The sequence below is a fragment of the Papaver somniferum genome, unplaced genomic scaffold, assembly GCF_003573695.1.
Source record: "Papaver somniferum cultivar HN1 unplaced genomic scaffold, ASM357369v1 unplaced-scaffold_135, whole genome shotgun sequence".
NCBI classification, from domain to species: domain Eukaryota; kingdom Viridiplantae; phylum Streptophyta; class Magnoliopsida; order Ranunculales; family Papaveraceae; genus Papaver; species Papaver somniferum.
The window spans coordinates 8,847,075-8,859,046 of NW_020622713.1; the positions used below are offsets into that span (position 1 = coordinate 8,847,075).

The 11,972-nt window shown below is 37.7% G+C and overlaps 2 protein-coding genes across 2 annotated transcripts; both read right to left on the minus strand.

Annotated features, from left to right (window-relative positions):
• Window positions 1–6,521: 6,521 nt before the first annotated feature.
• On the minus strand, window positions 6,522–6,833 carry LOC113334070. The gene has a single exon (XM_026580414.1). It carries the CDS (start codon window positions 6,831–6,833, stop codon window positions 6,522–6,524), a length of 312 nt encoding a protein of 103 aa, XP_026436199.1.
• A 45-nt stretch (window positions 6,834–6,878) lies between these two features.
• On the minus strand, window positions 6,879–9,204 carry LOC113334071. Its single transcript, XM_026580415.1, has 3 exons — window positions 8,481–9,204; window positions 7,994–8,350; window positions 6,879–7,813 (listed from the first exon to the last, which is right to left on the minus strand). The coding sequence occupies exons 1-3, from the start codon at window positions 9,202–9,204 to the stop codon at window positions 6,879–6,881; spliced, it is 2,016 nt and encodes a 671-aa protein (XP_026436200.1).
• Between the last annotated feature and the right edge of the window lie 2,768 nt (window positions 9,205–11,972).

Consider the following 11,972-nt stretch of genomic DNA (forward strand, 5'->3'; position numbering starts at 1 on the left):
GGGTTTTAGTGGTTGGGGTGGTGATGATTTGATTTCTCGATCTCTGCTCGAGTTGGTGGAGGCAGCAGGAGAAGGTGGTGGGAATGGTGGTTGCAGAGGAGGTGAGGGAGAGAAGAACGAAGAGAGTTCGATGGGAGAATAGAGAAGGGAGTGTTTGGTTGGGTTCTGTTTTGGGTGAAATAGGGTTAGGTATTGTGGTGTTGATCGGGTGCAGAAAATTTTGATGAACAACGAAGATGAGCGTTGGATTGTCACTTATGAAATGGATCTAACGACAAGATGGAAGCAGGTCTTGAGCGACCGTTGGATGATGAGATGGATCCAATCTGACGGTCAGGAGCTGAGGCGGGCTTGGATCTTGATACGGGAGTGGGATGGACTTTGGGCCTTGGGTATGCCAAGTCCATATCTTCTTTAAGAACAATTCTTCCTTGTTAATCCCATTTCTAGCCTTTTGGTCTTGTGCACAACATTCCTCGCGGCTTCCTTGCGTGATTCCTATCGGCTTCCACCACTTTTCTGCTCTTTTCCGCTCCGTAATTCCGTCCAAACTTTATTTAGAACCTAAAAATACAAAATTAATTAAGAAAAGTATTTATTCTTGAAAACAATGAAAATACAGAATATGGGATAAAATGGAGAATTAGAGCACAAAAGATGAGTTAATTGCCAACAAAAAGATATAGAAATATGCACTTTTTAGCACTCATCAAATACCCCCAAACCTGAATTTTACTTGTCCTCAAGTAAAACAAAACTAAGGAAATCCTACCTATACCACTGTCGCTGGTCTCTCGAATGCATTTAGCGTATGCACTAAGCCTTTTAAACCACTAAGTGTCCCTAGTGGACGAGTGAAGTCTCGTGAAGGTTTGCTTAGAACGTACCTACAAAGTTCTAGGACAAAATATAAGCTCAGATTCCATCAAATGTGACATGTGCAAGTCAGTTTAAGCTCACAGCAAAATGGAGATGTCAATCTAGCTATCAAATGCACAATCCTAGCACTGATAACAAATAAAGACATGTGATAAGAGTGTAAAGTATATCTACACATGTGTAAAGAAATATCGGATGTTATGACTACTAATCACCAAGAGATAGTTTCTCAGGCTAATAACCAAGGTCGAAATCTAGCTAGCTGTCCGGACTTTACGAGAATTGTGAATGAGTTGGAGGTATTTCACAATTACTCGCGTTGTACATCAATGGCATACACCCTCCTTGCTTATTACAATGAAACAACAAAATGACTCTTTACATGACTCTTATTTACATTGACTACTCTCTTTTATTTTTGGAACAAGAGAGGATGGAATTGATAAATACTTGATATTTTTTTTTTTGATTTTTTTCTGAATATATACATCGTGTTTTTTTTTTAACACTTGCTAACACTTTTGATACATAACAAAAAGAAACAAAAAATTACATGACACTTTGCAAGAGGTAACCCTTTTTGATGCACCCAGTTAAATTCGATGGTTGTCTTTCTTAATGTAACCTCCACCTTCTATCCCAACCAACCAAAGAACAAGCTAGTCAAGTTTCGTTCAGTATTCTAAAGTGATTGGCAACTAAAACTTCCGATAGAACACCTCAAGGATGAGGCTATACATGTATTGGTAGATCGTGCGCGTGCAAGTTTCTTATCACTATGTGAATTGTGCTAGAATCAGGGTGCCTAAATATCTAGACTAAGACTCCTAATAAAAATACATATTTGCACAAGAGTCAACATTTCAAGGTAAATGAGCTCCATTTTTTATGATTTTTTAATTTTTAATTTTTTTTGGAATTTTTAAATTTTTTCAAAAAGAAGGAGTTCTGCTTTTTTTTTTTTTTTTTTTTCAATTATGGCATATTATCAAAGTATCTACTTTTCACCCCCAAACCTAAATTAAACATTGTCCTCAATGTTTCAAAATATGAACAATATTATAATACAACATATGAAGAGGATCATGCTGAGTAGAGAAAAAGGAAAGAGAATACCCGATTTCGGCGAAAGCAAGATTAGAACTCCGTTATTCAAGGCAAGAATCCAACATATGTCAGCCGAGATCATATTGGATTAGCAAAATATATACAAAAGGAACAAAAGATTTTTTTTTTTTTTAAATTTTTATCTACTGGATTATGTACAAAAAATTCACCATACACCAATAATCTAAAGAGTTGAGGATCAACCCAAAAGACGAAGTGTAGAGGTTTCAACAGCTTCACACAAATATAACAGGAAAGAAACACAAGTGAAAATGTGAAACAAAATGAGCTACCCCCAAACCTGGATTTTTCAACGGACAAAATTTTGGAAACGAAATCTCGCAGTTTTGGGGATTCATCATGTACAAGGTCTAACTCAAAGTGAACTGTGCTATGGACGGGCAAACATGCTAATTCCAACTGTGGCTCCTCAAAGGTATTATACTTAGATGCAAAATAGTCCAAAAGGACTTGGGAAGCACACAGTTCCAAACCTAGATTAGGGACTCTCAGAAAAGTCGGTTTGACAATATGGGTACAAACCAAATCTAGGTTGGGTGGAAGGCCATTAGATTGTGACTTATGTAGGACGATAGGCACATCATTACTAATCACGTCAACATATCCTAAGTCTTCTACACGTGTCACAACATGCTCACAATCATCAAGCAAATTGGAAAGATCACAATCAGAGTCATCAACATCATCAACATATTTATTCTCATGCATCGGCAAATCAGGAGAAATATCACAATGTGACCTAGGTAGAGAATCAGACACATCAAATATATTTTCATGCATATTAACATTAGTGTCTACAGAAGATTCAACTATTCCTATGTCATGCTCATCTTCACAGAATAATTGTACGAATCCCATGTCAATATCAAAATCATATGAATTACAATGAGTATTAGAAAGAACAACATTCATGAAGGTCGAGGGCGAGAAGCCATATGTTTTTGAACCAACAGGTTCCACAATATTTTCATGTTCTTCTAACATATCATCATAATCATCATAATCATCATCATGGTAGCATGCATATTGGTCCTCATTAACAGTGGTGGTGTCATTAGTCGATTCATGTTCCTCTAAATTAGGTTCATATTCAACATCATTTACATGAATGGGACTAGACACTTCATTAGGGACAACATACATTTCCTCATGAATTTCCTCCTTTTGTAGGTGAAGCAAAATCTGATCTAAACATGCCTGAATTCGTGATGTAGATCTATCAAAGTTTTGCTCACTGAGTCTGAAAGCTTCTGTGGTGGAGTCTAAATTCATGGGAGTACAAAATTCTTCATGTTCAAATTGTGGTGAATGGTACATGTGTGCATGGTCATTAGGGTTTACAAAATATTGATTGCAACCCTCAAAGGATTGATTATGGTACCAATGACTACCGTTCTCACAATTTATGGGCATTTCATACCTTGGATTTTCTCTAGATTGCCTAAAATTATGCAAAATATGACAATTCTCAACAGGGTGGTCTAAACTACCACATACGGGACATGCATAGATTTTAGGTTGCCTAAGAAAATTAGATGTGACAGATTCCTCATGTGATTGCATTTCTAAAGCTGCGATTCGAGCTTCTAATTGATCGATCAATGATGATTGTGTGAGTGAGGCACTAGAAAAATGTTCATTTTCACGTTGTGATGAATGATGCATGTGTGAATAGCTATTAGGGTTCATGTATTGAGGCTCGGGACTTTGAAAATGTCCATAATAATTCCTATAACTATTGACATCATGGTCTATGGGAGGTTCATAACGTGGAGTATGTCCATACGCAAGTTCTCTAAGGGATTTGTTGTATTCCCCAACTGTAGACCAAGATCTAGACATGATTTGGCTCAAAAACTAAGTAACTATGTTACAAAGCCCAAAATTTGGTTTTTAATGGGTTTGGATTTTTGGGAAAAATTTGGTTTTTTTAATTGGGAGCAAAAATTTTGGTTTTAGTATTGGGAGCAAGCCCACATTGGTGGGAGAAATTGCTTTGCCAAGGGAAGGTGAACAAGCCCACAATGTGTATGCAAACTGAAGCCCAATGTAGATTTTGAGATAGCCCAATTGTTGCTTGTTTGGTCTGCGGCCCAGTTGGGCTTTTAAAAGATCAGTTTTTCTAATTTAAAACTACATGCCCAAATCAATCTAACACCACAAGCCCACAAGCAATTAAACAAACAAGCCCACAAGAAATTAATTACAACCCAACAGAAAAATGGAAAAAATTATTACAAGCCCACAAATTAAAAATGGAAGCCCACAGGTTGGGTTCTCTTAATGGGTTTAGGCTTACTTGCTTAAGCACAGCCCAGCTGCTCAGTTTGGTTGCAAAAGCCCAGTTGGGCTTTGGATCATCCTAAGCTTTTGTCTTTGTTGAGGCCCAGTTGGGCTTGGCTCAACTTGTTAAGCTTGGCAGCAACTTCAGCAGGCCCAGTTGGGCTTGTAATTTTCTCCTCAGCAGCACAGTAGCACCAGCAACAGCAGGGCTACACAGCACTCAGCAGCAGCAACATGCAGCAGCACAACAGCAGTCTTGGCAGCAGCAGAGGCTGGCAGCAGCAACAGGAACAGGGAACAGCAACAGGAGTACAGCAGCAACAGCACCAGGCAGCCATCAACAGCAGGAGCCACAACAACTCAGGTTGGCAGCAGCACCAAGGGTTGAGCACAAGTAAAGCAGCAACAGGTCCTTGGCAAGCAACAGGTCAGTTGGAGAAGGCACCTGTTACTCAAAAGAGTTATCAGTTAAGAGCAAGCTACAAAGAACAGGAAAATTACACTAGATGCTACACTAAATGCTCATGCAGGAATGCAATGCAAAGATGAATATGCAAGTTATGATGCAGAAATGTAAGCAAGAAAACAACTTCAACACAGCACCAGTCCCCGGCAGCGGCTCCAAAAACTTGGTGAGGTTTTAAAAGAAAGTAAAGCAATGCAACAGGGTACTAAGGCTTCAAATCCACCATTTTACCTACGCTAAGGTAATCTCAGTTCAATACTGCTCTTGTCCCTTTTATAGTTATCAGTGAGCTTCTTGGCTCAACTGACTAACTAGATGGTAGTAGAGGTTCTATGCCTGCTGCTCATAAAAGGGTTGGGTTAGAAAGGAGGCTAAAGGCACTAAGATAATTCTAAACCTTGTAGTAGTTGGGGCTCTCACACTGCAACTACCCGCAGAGAAGCCACTTAGGTGTTTTAACTACAGTGCTTTGATTAAGACTATCCTAAACATTTCAGCACAACAAGCACAATATCTAGCTTGGATTAAATTAGCAAAAGCATCATGATTTCATATCCCCCTTAGCAAATAAACTAGAACATGATGAATTTGATGAAACAACTGAAGATTAAAATGAACTGATATTGAAAACAAAATTAACAGTTGAGGTCCTGGCTATTCCAGGCCTCTTGGTGGTGCTCTGGCTAATCCAGGCATATCTTTAACACAACACACAAGCCTTCTATTTATACCCAAAATTAGGGTTTACAATTTTCCCCCAAATTCAAAACAGGGCAGTTAGGGTTTCTGATTTCTCACCTAATTAGATGGGACAATTGCTCCATCTTTTCGACCCACTCTTCTTCTGCTCTTCCCGCTCCTCTCCATGCCTTCCAATTACGTCTATAGACTCACCTATTTCATCAATTTCTCACCTAGGGTTTCAGAGAGAGGTGAGGTGAGAAATCGATGAAATAGATGGCTAGAGAAATAGGGTGATGATGGATTTTAGTGGTTGGGGTGGTGATGATTTGATTTCTCGATCTCTGCTCGAGTTGGTGGAGGCAGCAGGAGAAGGTGGTGGGAATGGTGGTTGCAGAGGAGGTGAGGGAGAGAAGAACGAAGAGAGTTCGATGGGAGAAGAGAGAAGGGAGTGTTTGGTTGGGTTCTGTTTTGGGTGAAATAGGGTTAGGTATTGTGGTGTTGAGCGGGTGCAAAAAATTTTGATGAACAGCGAAGATGAGCGTTGGATTGTCACTTATGAAATGGATCTAACGACAAGATGGAAGCAGGTCTTGAGCGACCGTTGGATGATGAGATGGATCCAATCTGACGGCCAGGAGCTGAGGCGGGCTTGGATCTTGATATGGGAGTGGGATGGACTTTGGGCCTTGGGTATGCCAATCCCATATCTTATTTAAGAACAATTCTTCCTTGTTAAGCCCATTTCTAGCCTTTCGGTCTTGTGCACAACATTCCTCGCGGCTTCCTGCGTGATTCCTATCGGCTTCCACCACTTTTCTGCTCTTTTCCGCTCCGTAATTCCATCCAAACTTTATTTAGAACCTAAAAATACAAAATTAATTAAGAAAAGTATTTATTCTTGAAAACAATGAAAATACAGAATATGGGATAAAATGGAGAATTAGAGCACAAAAGATGAGTTAATTGCCAACAAAAAGATATAGAAATATGCACTTTTTAGCACTCATCAGCACACACTAAGAATCTCCATCATCATAACAAAGAGATAGGGGGAAAGATGACACCCTTGTCTCAGACCTTTCTAAGCACCAAAAAATCCATAGGCAGATCCATCAACCATAACAGAAAATTTAGCAGTTGAATTGCAGCAATAAATCCAATGGATAAAGGAAGCAGGGAAACCAAATTTTTCCTGGGTTAGAAGAATAGCTTGCCAACTCACTGAATCATAGGATTTTTTTATATCAATCTTTAAGGCACATCTAGGGGATCCCCCTTTTCTATGATAATTCCTAAGAATTTCATGAGAAACCAAGACATTGTCCTGAATAGTTCTACCAGATATGAAAGCTGACTGATTAAGACTAATAATGGTAGAAAGAACATGCTTCATTCTCATAGAAATAATTTTCGTGATACATTTGTAAAGAACATTACATCAAGCTGTGGGTCTGAAATCCAAGATGGAATTAAGATTAACTTTCTTAGCTACAAGGGTAAGAAAGGTACTGTTAATTTCTTTGAGCATTTTACCTTTCTTGAAGAAATTAAGAACAACAACTGTGAAGTCATCACCCACTATACTCCAGCAAGCTTTGAAAAACCAACTAGAGAATCCATCTGGACCCCGGGCTTTGTTAGAGCCTATAGAAGAAAGTGCAGCAGTCACATCATCTCTAGTGATAGGCTTCTCAAGCAACTCTCTATCAACATCAGTTAAAATACTTTCAAATTTTACATCCTTGAAACCAGAAGCATCTTCACTGAAGGAACTATAGGAGTCGTCAAATAAGTAAGAGAAGAAATCTACACATTCATTAGCAATATCCTTATCTTCTTGGAGGAGAGTATTATCTCTAGACATAATAGTTAGAATGTTATTCCTTGAGGATATCTCTTTAATGGATATATGAAAGAAATGGGTGTTTGAATCTCCCAAATCCATCCATTGAACTCTGGATTTTTGTTTAGCAATGGATTCGCCATATGTAGCAACTTTAACAAAATTCTTGACATCCTCCTTTTCTCTGCAAGCAGAATCAACACATAGAGGATGTTGTTGGACAAGTTGTTGGATAGACTTCATCTCAGATTTTGCCTGCTCAACCTGGAAGGGAACATTTCTAAACTTTTCTTTTTTCCAAGTAATAATGGATTTCTTAACATTCTTCAGTTTAATGACAAATACATGCATATGATTTCCTTGAACTGGAACATTCCAAGATCTACTAACAATCTCCTTAAACTCAGCTTCCTCAGTCATAAAATTAAAAAACTTGAATGGTGGAGGACCATGAGCTCTATTCTCAAAAATAGTGGTTATAATAGGGGAATGATCTGAAATACCAGCTTCTAGGAACTCAGAATTTGAATCTTGAAAACATTGCACCCATTCTAAGTTCACCAAAGTTCTGTCAAGTTTAGACAAAATTCTACTATCATCAGGATGCCCATTAGTCCAGGTTTAAAAACATCCAGAGTAAGGTAAATCAAATAAATGGCTATCTTGACAACAATTCCAAAAATCCAAATATTGTTGAGGAGAAATAATACCACCAATCTTCTCATTTGGAAATAACATAGAGTTAAAGTCACTAAAGAGGGCTAAAGGTCTGCCAAAACTAGCAGAAAAATTCTGAATATCATACCATAGTTGTTGCCTAATCATAGCATCATTACTACTATAAACAACACCGATCAAAAAACTTAACTGTCTTCTAGTAGTAACCTCAGCAAACATCACTTGAGCAGAAGAAAAAACCAAATTTAAATTAACCTCTTCAGAATCCCAACCTAACCGAATTCTACCAGAAGCATCCTTATCATAATTATCAACAAACTTCCATGAAGACCTAATAGACCTTCTTATTCTATCTTTATTATGACTCTGAACATGAGTCTCAACAATTCCTATAATAGACAAATTATTCTCTCTAATTAAATTATTTACTTTAGATTGTTTAAGAGGATCATTTAGACCTCTTATATTCCATGCTCCTATTTTAAACATCATTAATAACAAGGAGTTTAGGTTTCTTACCCCTTGCAGATTTCTTTAAATCTGTTCCTTTTTGATGTAAATTTCCTGAATTATTATGAGATATCTTTTGAAAGTGCATTCTAGCACTATTACCACCAATCAGAAAGGAACCAGAAGTACCTTCTCCAGTAATATTAGGATCACAATTCTCCAAACTAGATTGGTTATCAGAGGGTCCAGGATCATCCTCCATATCTCTAAAGACATCTTGAAGAGCTTCAAAAGAATTTTTAATGGAAATAACAGAAGGTCCAAGAGTGTTTACTGGATTACTCAAAAGGGTAGGAGTAGCAACAAGTCTTCTTTCTTCATTATTTGAAGTCTGTTTAACTTGAGTCTCACCATTGCCTGAAACACCATCCATGATAGAGTCCTTCATAACCACAGGAATGGACACCTCCTCCTCCATAACATCAACTTGTTGAACAATATCTTGAGTCTTGCTGTGAGTTCCCTTTTTATCCTGTCTAGAACCTTTTACAACCCACTCAGATTTCTGAGGATTAACCTCTTGAGCCTTCTTCTTCACCTCAGCATTGATATGAATGGCATGGAGGCATTTGGACTCAGAATGTCCAAAGATTTTACAGGTCTGGCATTTGGGTGGCTTCCAAGTATACTCCACGGGAACCTTCAAAGCCTCATTTCCATCAATAACTACTGAAATTTCAGTGGGGTAATCAAAGTCTATATCAATCTCTACACAAACTGTTGCAAAGCTCATTCTAGACCTCTCAAAAGTATTATTATCAGTGAGAAGAGGAATTCCGAGAAATCTAGCAATCATACCAATACCCTTTGGATTCCACATGAATAATGGAATTTTCCTCAAAGATACCCAAATTGGAACATTTTTTTATTTCCTCCATATCTTGTTCAGCTGTTGGAGTCCAGGGTCTAATCATAAACAATCTATTAGCAAGATAAACATGGTTATTCTCTAAAATAGATTGTCTATCTTCAGGCAAAGCAAAATCAAATATAAAAGTAGTATCACCAAATAGAGTCATATGAACATCACCCTTTAAACGCCATATCCTTAATAAGGTATCCTTAACAAAATTAAAGGATAAACGTTGACCAACAAAGCCTCCAATCACAAGATCCTCACATCGCTTAATATCAGCTTCAAAATCAGAAAGAGAAACAATAGTAACTTTCTTACCATTAAACAACTGAGGGGCTTGGTATTTCATAACACTTTCCTTGAGAAATTGGTGAAAACCCCTTTCCTTAGTCAACATAAAGACCCAATTTGCAGAAGACAAAGCTGCTCTGAAATCCCTAGGACCTGAAGCAGTAACAGAAGGATTAGCTCTATTCAGAGGAGGAAACTCCGATAGGTTGTTCGTTTTGCCAGAATCACTCGATGGATCTCCCTTAGAATAACCCTCTACCATCATGGGAGAAGATGGTAGAGGATGAGAAGCTATAGAAGGAGTGACGGCACCACCAGACAGCGATACCATTGAAGGAAGGACAAAAACTGTAGAAGGTCAAACCCTAATTGCCTCAGTCAAAAGAGAATGGCCAGAGTCAATGAGAGATAAAATCAGTACATCAGTTACAGTAGTTCACCAATAAAGTGTTGCACTTCAGCCTTACTAAAAAGAATCCTAGATCCGTCGTACCTGATTTTAATTTGTTGTGCAAATTGACACGCCTAATGGTTTTTGGGTTTAAGATATGAGAATTGTCTACAAATAGCTAATCTGTATGAAATCTATGTATATTGATACATTAGTCAGCCACACCCGTGTGTCATGATAAGTCAAACCAAATCCAATTAAGACATTTCAATCAGAAAATCAAATCAAAGAAATGAATAGCAATTACATTATTCATTTATAAACTTTCTTAATCAAAACTGTTGTCCGCATCGATGTACCAAATTTTTGTGTATATATCGATTTGTCACAATACTACCAAGAGGAGCAACACTCAAACAATGCAAATGGAGGAAGACCATCTAAATGATATGACTACTAGCAGCCTTGGGGAGCAAATCCTTTCTTAACTCCTCGGGTATTTTTTTTGAAGACTAACTCTCCTATTGAAAACTTGCATTATATCAAGATTATTATAGCTCTGATTACTCACAACACTACCATGCTTCATATCACTACTTACTTAGGCTACATAATCATGATTTTCACTTATCCTACTGTTTCATACTTGTGGCAATATTACTCTGTCATGTCTTGGAACTGTCAAGGACTAGGACAACCAAACACTAGCAGACATCTGAATAATATGTTAAATAAACATAACCATGACATTTTATTTTTAGCTGAAACAAAACAACAAACTAGAAACCTAAAGGCTACCTTAGCAACATAGGAGTCACTAATTTTTGGTTTGTTGAGCCTAAAGGAAAATCTAAAACTGCTGGTGGCCTTGTCCTAGCGTGGAAAACCAACATAAAGATCACTATACAAGATTTCTCCAACCATCATATTAGTGCCACTGTTTACCCTAGTATATGGGACCCTTGGCTATTCACAGGCTACTATGGCAGTCCTTACACTACCCTTGATAAATTACATTCCTGGAAAATGATAGAAAATACTGCTAGGATTAACACCCTACCTTGGTTGATAATGGTGACCTAAACTTTGTGTTGCATGATCATGAAAAATTCATCCAACATCATATTGATTCTCATGAAGCTAACATTTTCTTGGAAAAATTGGAAGCTGCTAGTCTTACTGATTTGGGTTAAACTGAATGTCCATTCACATGGACTAACAGAAGAGTGGGTTCTTAACTTACAGAACAAAGATTAGATAGAGGCCTACCCAATGAAAGTTGGCTTGATATTCACCCAAATTCCACCATCTCCAACATTCCTGCCATTGGCTCTGATCATAACCCCATTCTTCTCAATACCAATCCTAACTGGAACTAAGGACACATTCCCTTCAAATTCTTTGGTCCCTGGCTTGATCACAAATACTGTAAAGAAATCATAGTTGAATGCTGGAAGACTCAACACAAAGGTTCTCTTGCTATCAAGATTGCTAGGAAGCTAAGAGACATAAAGTAAACTTAAATAAATGGAATAAGGAAATATATGGCAACATCAAGACAAACCTTGAAGACAGTCTGAAACACTTGGAATGGATCACCAAAAATCAATTCAACAGTAACAGAGGACAAGCAATCAAAGAGGCTAAGAAAAGAGTTGAACATTGGCAGAACATTCAAGAAAGTTTTTGGAAGACTAAAAGCAGAGATCACCTTATCAAACTTGGAGATAAAAAAAACCAGCTTCTTCCACATCTCTGCTAAGAAAAAATACAGAAGGAATAAAATTACTTCAATCCAACAAGAAGATGGAACTTGGCTACATAACAATAATGAGATAGCCACTTGCTTGACCAACCATTTTGTAACTATGGATACTGTTGATCCTATAACCATCAATCAATCCTTCATAAATCTCATCCCCACCATTATCACCAACACTGAGAATAATAATCTTTTAAGGAT